Source organism: Sceloporus occidentalis, unplaced genomic scaffold, assembly GCF_023333645.1.
Source record: "Sceloporus occidentalis isolate IW3139 unplaced genomic scaffold, rSceOcc1.0.p SCAF_16, whole genome shotgun sequence".
NCBI classification, from domain to species: Eukaryota; Metazoa; Chordata; class Lepidosauria; order Squamata; family Phrynosomatidae; genus Sceloporus; species Sceloporus occidentalis.
The window spans coordinates 2356143-2365659 of NW_028316996.1; the positions used below are offsets into that span (position 1 = coordinate 2356143).

Sequence of the window (9517 nt, forward strand, 5' to 3'; positions counted from 1 at the left end):
TCTTGTGTAACCCTTTAAGGTGGCACAGTGGGCAAAAACCTTTACTCATTCAGGCACCTGCGAGGTTAAAGCTATAAATGCCCTCAAAACTTTCTTTCAGTGTGAAGGTCTAACCCCCCCCCCCCCATTCTGGTTTATACTTACAGAAGTCACATAAACCATTTAAAGTTTTGGGGTAGGGAAAAAAGTGTGTTTGTACTCTGCCCAGAGTCAATTCCTTAATGCAAACTATAAAATTAGTATTTTCTTTAATTACATACTGTAAACTACAAAAATGCATCATCTGCCCCAAGATCATTTGCAAGTTTTGCAATCCCATCGGGACGGAAACAAATTCTAAGTCTGCACTTAAAAGCTTAGATTACTTATGATGAAGGGTTTCTGGCAAGGTCATATAAAGGAGGCCGCTGTGACATCACTACTAGTTTTGGTGCAATCGCAAGCAGCAGCTATACATATCTGACAAAAGACTCATAGGTATGAAAAATATGGACAAAAGTTCTACAAAACACACAGGAAAGACCCAAATAATGAAGCTGATAAAAATACATTTTTTATATTTTCCATTTCTGTATTTTTTCTAGAGCAACTGGTCAAATATCAACCTAGGAATATATAGTAGTGAATATAAGATCATTGTTTTCTTTTTTGAACATTGTGCCTACATTTTAAAGCAGAAAATCATTACTGTATAGAAAACGTGATATTTCCATGATTTTATTTCTGCGTGGTGCTTATTTTACAAACAAGCAGGTCTACGTGGTTTTGGTCAACTTTGAGGAGCTGGAAAACAATAATTAAAAGGATGTTTAAAGTCCTGCTGTGTTTTTAAAGGATCCTTGATGGAAGTCGTTGTTTGTACATCCCTGCAAGGGCTTTGGCCGCGCTGTAAATCATCTGACGACGTGACATGCCTGTAAATGCCACATGCCAATCAGTCCTGCTGACGTGGGGTAAACTGCGTTCTAGCACTTCACCGATGGTTACGGAGAGCCCAGACCATCTGAGATTGTAATCCTGGGGAGTGAGGTTTTGGGCCTGCAAAGAATTTAAAAAAAACATTAAAAATGATTTACAATCCAGAACCAAGTAGTACTTGAATTTATGCTGCCCCATTACACATTACTTGTACAAAGATGACTAGTTCAGAATGTGACTAGTTCTGCACATTCTCACTGTATTACATGATAGCGATGTTCTAGAGATAAAAACTAATAGCCACACATGTAGAAATATTTTGATCTCTGCGAGTAAAGATATACAGCCTATATTCCCAAACTCTGTTTCCAATATATTCTGATTTGTTGGAAGGGGGAAAACATTCTAGAAGACCGTAAGTATTACATCATGTGAAATACAGATTTCACAGAATCACCTTACAGACCGACTTCCAACTAACCTGCTGTACGTAGTCCGGAGGCACAGGAGTAGCTTGTGTGAAGGTCTCTAAATGGATACCATGTACAGGATCATCCACAATTACACAGCCAATGTCGAACCATCTAAAAACCATACAGAAGATAAAACAAATAAGAGATGTCCCTCTAATAACTAAAAATTGCTTAAATGCCTGCAGTGTATCTAAATTAATTAAAAAATATGCTCTCCTACGCAAAATGAGAGCATGTTGGCATAAAATAATAGCACAACTGGGATCATTGGTACAGTTATTGTCAACATTAGTCTGATTTTAAACAATAGCTATACAAAAAGGGACATTAAACCAGACATTGTCTCCAACTTTTGCGCCTTAGCAAGCATTCACCACTAGAGGGCAGCACACTTAGCTCCATGTCACATTTGAAAACACCACAAAACTAAGAATAGTAAATGTAAAAGTATAAAACAGGGATATAAGAGGAAAAAGAGAACGCATTACATTCTATGGTCACTTTCTACATAAGAAAAATCAAGTTATGTGGATAAACACATTTCATATACACAGAGTGCCAGTAAAATTTTATTCTGTTAAAAGAAGATTAAATAATAAATGTTATACCGCTTATGAGGTCCTGTGGGGTGGATCTAAATCCATAAAACTGAACTACGTAGCTTATGCCAGAGGCACAATTCTCCCAAGGAGCCACTACTCACTTATCAGGAAGGAGTTCGGCGATGAAGTTCTCCACCGACACAGCAGGTTGCTTCTCATGGATCACACCGCTCCTGCGGAGGCCGTCTATCCTCTCCTGGGCTCCCTAAAAAGAAAAGCAGGTGCGTAAGTGTTTAATTACTTATGCAATGATAAAAAAAAAAAAAAGACTCACGTTTATTTATTTATATAGCACCATCATATTCTGTAGTGCTGTACAATGCGCTTACAGAAACAAAAAGGCAAGGAGGGCCGGCTCAAACCAGATTACAATCTAGAAATTCTTTATTGCTCTCCCCTTTGTTTATCCCGGGAACCTGAGCTTCCCCACCAGGCTAACATACAGATAGCAGAGGTGGGCATTACTAAATTGAGGGGAGCATACTGGATGAAGGTACCAGCAACTTAGAGAATCCCTGTCTTGGAAGCAACATGCACAACATAAACTTTAAACCAGCTCACCTTCAATCCCGCAGCATATCCAACAGGTTGTGGAGCTATGTTAGACTGACCATCTTCTCCTGTAACGACTGCCATGCCAAAGACCTCTTGAAAGGCATCACGAATCGCAGCGACTTTCACTTCTTTATTAGAGGTCACTACAAGATCCAGCTCTCCTCCAGATCCTAGAAAAAGATAGCTGTATGGATTAACCTAAAACAATACAGTGTTGCGGTGTGAGGGAGCGCAGCCCCAATATTATTTAGTTGCAAATCAGACAAAAAGCCTTGCATATGCTTAATATGACTCAATATTAAAATCACATTTACAGAGGGTTTATTTTGGTTATGCAATATAAATTCTGGTGACTGCAATCACATTGTATCACATATATCTGCTATTTTTTTATTTTTTATTGTGGGGACATTGGTATCCTCTTTCCATACGTCAGTGTCAGTTTTAAAACTGTTTGCTAGTGGATAGCTATTAAAAGTCACCAGTAAAGACATACTAGCAATGTAAAAGGCATCTTTTAAATGCCGTCCTCTGCACAAATAACTTAAAATAGATTAGGGTGTAATAAACCAAATTGCTATCCCAGGATTATTATGGTCACATTTCAGGGACGAGCCAGATGGTGGCGCTGTTGTATTAACAAAAATGCAATAACATAATTCACAAACTTCAGCTCTGTTTCAAGACTTTCTAGAAAGAGCTATACCCCATATATGAGATATCAAGATTACAGCACACAATCTATATACTCTCTACTCAAAAGGAAAATGCATTGCTGCAACTTCCTTACATGCAAAATAAGTAAATAAATAAATCACTTACTGATATAAGGAGCCATGCCTGGGTCCAGCGTGGTGATCACAGTCTCCACTGAATGTTTCGTTTTATCCAGTACAGATTTAACAACTGGATTGCCTGCAACTCCCTAATATTGCCAGGGAAAAGAGAAAAAAAACCCACGCTACTTGAGAACAGATGATACATCTTGTATAGAAAAAACAAACAATTCTACAGCTACACAAGTAGTGTTACTTGCAGGAACAAGATATATAGAGTTTGTATATATAGTTTCACCTGGTGTAACTGGTTGTTACAAGTAAAACCACCAAAAAAGGCCAATTTTGTTTTTGTAACTAAACACGGGAAACATTTCAAACATTTTTCCTAGTACTGTTGCAATGCCAAACTTTAAAAGAAATGATTTAATCACGTACATTGTCGGCTTTGCCCGTTAAGCATGAAATAAAGATTACGTGCTAAAAAGAGTCGACTTTGGTTGGGTCCATGAATCAAGATCCCTAGTCCTTTTAAACGCTCAAACTCTCCTATAAAACAATTAACGCACAATTTTGCCTAATTTTTGTTGGACCATGTGACACAAAAGCAGGCTTCTTTTGCAGAGGAAAGAATAAGGAGGACAAATCTGGTAAAGGCTTTTTTCCCTTAAAAGTACTAGACTGAGTGGGACAGCACTATTAATTACTATATTTGAGAGATGTTGAGCATTTAGAATACTTATTGTACCACGGTTATATGCATTATTACCCTACAAATGCAGAGGAACATAGCTGGCGGGGTAACCTGCAGAACACTTTCTATAGTTTACCTTAATGAAACCCCAGATTCCTCCGGCAGGCAGGTCCTCGTGCCTTGCCTGTACCCTGGGGTCGTCAGGTTCCTCTGGGAAAGTAATGGGCGATCCGCTCACAGACATACTGGGAGCTTGCTGGATGACAGGATTGGGCATAACTTTAGAAAGAGAAAACAAAAGCAAAAAGATAAAACATTAGTATCGCCTTTTATGTATTAAGCGCCAACAAGCTACGCAGCACCGAACAATTTAATTGGGGCAGTTAACACATACAGACACAACAAGAGTTGAGAAACCTGCCTGTGAGCGTCGCCATCTAAAGTTTCTATTATATGTAACGCATACAACATAGAAGACAACTCTATGTACTAAGCATCCATAAGAGTATTTTTAAATGTCCTCCTATGGAGTTTCTGGAAGCCCTATTCTTCACGCTTCCACAGAGGACTACTTAAGGTCATTCATGATTGCTAAACTTATCTTTACACCCAAGAGAGACCTTCCTATAACGTTTATCACCGAGAAGGGAATCCTATTTCTCGCACAGATTTTCACAGAAATCAATGCATATATTAACAGGTTTTTTTAAGATGTAATAGGGTTACTCAACGATTCACGCACATCATATTATTTTGGTGCAAGCTAAACTATTTGTGATATCTCTCCAAGCCTTCCTCTGCTCTGTTGTAAAGGAATAATTAGGATTCAAAACCACACCAAAAGTTATCTCGAGAACACCAAGTATAAGATGGGCTGTAAGTAGAAGTCTACATGTCACATTTATGTCACCACTACATTGTAACGTCCACTGTGAAGGGAGACACACAAAAGTGTAGCTGAAAAAGGGAACCAACTAGACAAACAACACAATGTTTAGGAAAACAACTTATGATGATGACAACACACACACACACACTATACGGAAAGTAAATTTCTTATGTCCAGCAGATCTGGCTTTTGCTTTCTAGACGCTGCAGGCACATGGGCACTCAGTGGAGGTCACATGATGCAATGTCACATGACTCTGCATTAACAGCACAGCAGCACCTGGCTCCTACAGGTAATCTGTTGATCCCAACCAATCACACACAACCATATATGTGCTTGCCAACTAAAGAAGCGGTACACGGGCAGTAATCATGGGAGGGGAAATGTTTTCAGATGTATTTCGCTCCATGCCTACAATATGTCAGTTATGAAGATACCCAGACGAGACCTTTACCAGTACAAATCCTTTTTCTTTCTAAGCAACAACACCGACGACTCACAATAACATTTGTTAAGATATTATTTGAACGCCAACCACCATGTATGATAAAAAAAACAGCAGAGATAGTGGTAGAAGGTACAACCTGTGACAGGGGGTGCAGAAAACGATGGCATCAGGGGTGTCTGTGGTGCTCGCCCAGCATGACCTTTGGTGATGTCGTAAGTAGAAGACATTGAAAATCCTGCGACAGGAGGGCCCATGGGTGGTGCAGATTGGACAGGCGCAGGAGTTGAGCTAAGTGGAGGAGGAGGAAATGTAGCAGCCGGGAACACCGGTAATGGACTGCTAAAAGCTGGAGGTACAGAGGAGGGAGGAGGGCTCAGGACGCCAGGAACAGGATGCGGTGGTGAAGCATATGGCACAGGGGCCGAGGTTCTCATTGGAGGTACAGAAGAAGGTGGAAGGGGAGAAGAGAAAGTAGGAGGTGGGAGCGGTGAGAAAGCAGGAGCAGAAAAAGGACTAGGTAAAACTGTAAAGAGAAGCAAAATAAAAATTATTAATGCAACAGATTGCTCAGTTATCCCCCAACACCTTTTCTTCTTACCATTGCAAACTAAGACGGTGCTATAGAAAATTAATAAATACACTAAACTGGATTATCACAACCACATAACGATAATAATTAGACTCGATTTTCATGTTCTTGTTAAATATCAGTTTTAAATATTTGCTTAACTGGTAATCTTATTTTTATATGCCCTTCCCCCATCCTTATCTCCCTCTGGATTATACCTTTATATTCTCTTAAAGTCAACAGGTAAGTAAATGCCATACATAACATGTCTCATGGGAAAACTTAATGGAATTGCTAGCAGGGCAGTCCGGCTGTGGATTATGGTAATTATGCATGTTTGAAGAAAGAGAGGATTGCCAGAACGAGAGGGCATGATTTAAATACAGAGGATAGAAGACTGAAGAAAATACTGAAAGATACCTGGAACATACTCCCAGTATAAGGAAATCAAGATACGCCATAAAGCAAATGCAGTACGTGCTTAAATAGTAAGAGATTCGGGGCAGAAGATTGGCCAACAATGACAACGCACAATAATCAAATGTTATATAAAATTATATTAATCATATCAATTATTTTACAATGCCTGTTTTATGCGAGTTTAGACCAGCTGTAATAACTTTGGTTATAATATATATACACATATACACACACATTTTGCAAAAATGCTCCCAACAGTAGCACTTGATATTCACAAACACACATAAAAATTACCACCTAAGGAACTGAAGATTGCGCATGTAAAATGATATACCTGGTGGAATTGGAGTGGCAATGGCTGGAGTAGCTGCTGCACCAGGGGTCCCCAGGGTGCTTGGAGGAGGGGTGCCGGGAGGAGTTGTCTCAATGCCGCTCTCTTCCATCATTTTCTGGAACAGGGCACTGGAAAAACGCATATAAAAGTTGTAATACAATCAGAAAGGATTGAGAGAAGGACAGTTACCCATACAGTGTGTGCACAACGCTAAACCAGGAGTTCCAACCCACCAAGTTCATCACGCACTCGGAAGGACCATCAGTCATCTCAATGACTTATCTAAGAATCACACATGGCCAACAACCCATCTTGCAGAAAAAGCTCATAGGGCTATGCCCTTCATGAAATACTCAACCCATTGCCTAATTGCAAACATAATTTTATTAAATAAAGCATTCAACTAGGGCTGCAACTAACGATTATTTTAATAATCGATTAGTTGGCCGATTATTTTTTCGATTAATCGGATAAAAAAAAACAATATGCAAATTTTTCGTTTATTTAAAATAATTTAATGAACTGGATGTTAAAAAATAACTTAAAATTTACATTAACATTCTTATTTTGTTATGATGTAATAAAAAACAATATTTTCAAAGTACAAGAACCCAAACACAATATTTATGAAACAAAATAACCCCAAACATTCTGAAAAGAGGTGGACTATTACTGTTCAAGAAACTTTGCCCCAGCCCTGGCACTTTGCACCCCCAGCCCTGGCACTTTGCACCCAGCACTTTGCACCCAGCCCTGGCACTTTGCACCCATCACTTTGCCCCAGCCCTGGCACTTTGCACCCAGAACTTTGCGCCCAGCCCTGGCACTTTGCGCCCAGCCCTGGCACTTTGCGCCCAGCACTCAGTACTTTGCCTCAGCCCCGGCACTTTGCACCCAGCACTTTGCCCCTGCACCCAGTCTCCAACTCTGCCCTGCACCCAGCCCTGCCCCCACATTCTGCCCTGCCCCCACACTCACACCCTGCACCCACTCTGCCCTGCACCCACACTCACACCCTGCTCTGCACCCAGTCTCCCACTCTGCCCTGCACCCACACTCACACCCTGCATCCCCACCCCCACTCTGCCCTGCACCCAGTCTCCTGCCCTGCCCCCACACTCACACCCTGCCCTGCATCCCCACCCCCACTCTGCCCTGCACCCACACTCACACCCTGCCCTGCATCCCCTGAAACCCCACCCCCGCGAACCGCTCTGTGAGAATGGAGCCACTCGCACAGAGCGATTCGCACAGACATGAAGAATACTTACCTCCGGAACGCGTCACGTAACTAAAAGAAGGCGGAGACTGCAGAAGCGGGGAACGCTTATCGATTTCCGTTATCGATTATTATCGATTTTATCGATTCGTTGTTTCAGCCCTACATTCAACCCACGTGGTCTGTTTTTCCCTTTTGCAAAAACCTCAAGCCTTATTGTCCTTGGTCTTGTCTTATATTCTGGACAGCCATATGTCTGTACCATGCCTGTTTAAGTCCTCTCAATTCACCACTTCTGCCACCACACCACTTTCAGCGATATAACACATCTTTAAAATAAGTAAATTCACCCATAAGTGAGATATGACGGTACATGATGTACCGTGCACTGGCTGCACACACACTTCTCTAAATGCACCCTTCAAGTTGATGAGATGAGTGACTGAGTGTATGATGTGATGTCATTTCATTGCTTTTCTGATGCAAAAACCCATTTATGATAAATTGTTTTGATGGGAAGCTTCATCTTCCTTACATTTAATGACAATTCTACCAGTTTTCCCCAATATGCTGTATTACTTATCATTATAGATTTATTTGCACCTAGAGCAAGGATTCTCTCTTTACAGTAAAGACTAGGACTAAATTGCATTCCTACCAGCCAGACACGCTCTACCTCGGGCCACTGACATAGAACGAGTTGCAGGGGCAACTGTGGCATATGTGGGCGGGGCAGAGTCATTGAAACAAATTAACAAATGATTGTAAGCTCCTCTGAGCAACTTCAAGGAAAGAAGAAAAAAAAAGTAGCTATTGGTCAAAAGTCTGAAACTCAAAGAAATTTCCGCCGGACAGCGATCAAGAGCAGTAACAGCTTTAGCTGTCAAGGGAGAACACACAAGTACACTTCATCATTACTAATTCAATAAAACACAGTACCTTTGGTACAATAGTATAGTTGTTCTATACAATAGCAAAGATTAAGGGAATTTTTTTCCTACAATCACAACTCGAAGAAACCAAACTTTCAAATATTCAACTGTTAGAATTTTGTAACGTCGGAATTCTGGTATCACATGTATTAATATCACAAACTTTCTATTACTAAGAGCCAATCCCCCCCGAAAATCACACTGCAAGATAATCTGAGTTGGCGGTGGGTAATACTTAAACTTGGGTCATCTCTCTATTTAGTGAATAAAACCCAAAAATGCTGATTTAGCCTAATTTATTTTCTTAGCAGCAAGTATCACTGTGCAGCGCTGTGGAATATGATGGTACTATATACCGGTAAATCTATAAATAACTCATTCTGGGAGGGGGTTTAGCCACAAAGCCATTCAAATCTCTAAACTAAAGAGCTGTGAAAGAAAACCAACCACATAAGTTATTACTATACACACAGATCTACTACCAATTCATTAGTTTAATAATTTTATTTAATTTCCATAACGGCACTAATCAGTTTAGTCAATAACACAGCTCCCCAAAAATACTCTAAAATATAATAATTAAAAAAAAACCAAAAAATTAGGATTCTAAAGTCCAGAAAGGGGCAAAGACTACATTTCCCAGAATTCCCAAGGAAAAAACAAAGGCCAAAGCAAGGAGCAATGCCACG

General features: G+C 40.3%; 1 protein-coding gene across 2 annotated transcripts; it reads right to left on the bottom strand.

Moving 5' to 3' along the window:
* Positions 1-828: 828 nt before the first annotated feature.
* On the bottom strand, positions 829-6789 carry LOC149302939 (protein PRRC1-like). 2 transcript variants are annotated; one of them, XM_089481883.1, is made up of 8 exons: positions 6678-6789; positions 5489-5878; positions 4155-4297; positions 3371-3473; positions 2555-2718; positions 2095-2198; positions 1400-1502; positions 829-1038 (listed from the first exon to the last, which is right to left on the bottom strand). In XM_089481883.1, the coding sequence occupies exons 1-8, from the start codon at positions 6787-6789 to the stop codon at positions 829-831; spliced, it is 1329 nt and encodes a 442-aa protein (XP_089338009.1). The 2 variants fall into 2 exon arrangements, with proteins under 2 accessions (XP_089338009.1, XP_089338010.1); XM_089481884.1 differs by having other exon boundaries at positions 5489-5839; positions 6666-6789.
* Between the last annotated feature and the right edge of the window lie 2728 nt (positions 6790-9517).

Coding starts and splice junctions, on each gene's coding strand:
- LOC149302939 (XM_089481883.1), bottom strand. CDS start 6,789: ATGATGGAAGAGAGCGGCATTGAGACAACTCCTCCCGGCACCCCTCCT. Junction 2,719..3,370: donor AGGCATGGCTCCTTATATCA/GTAAGTGATTTA, acceptor ATCTTTTTCTAG/GATCTGGAGGAGAGCTGGAT. Junction 2,199..2,554: donor GATATGCTGCGGGATTGAAG/GTGAGCTGGTTT, acceptor TTTTCTTTTTAG/GGAGCCCAGGAGAGGATAGA.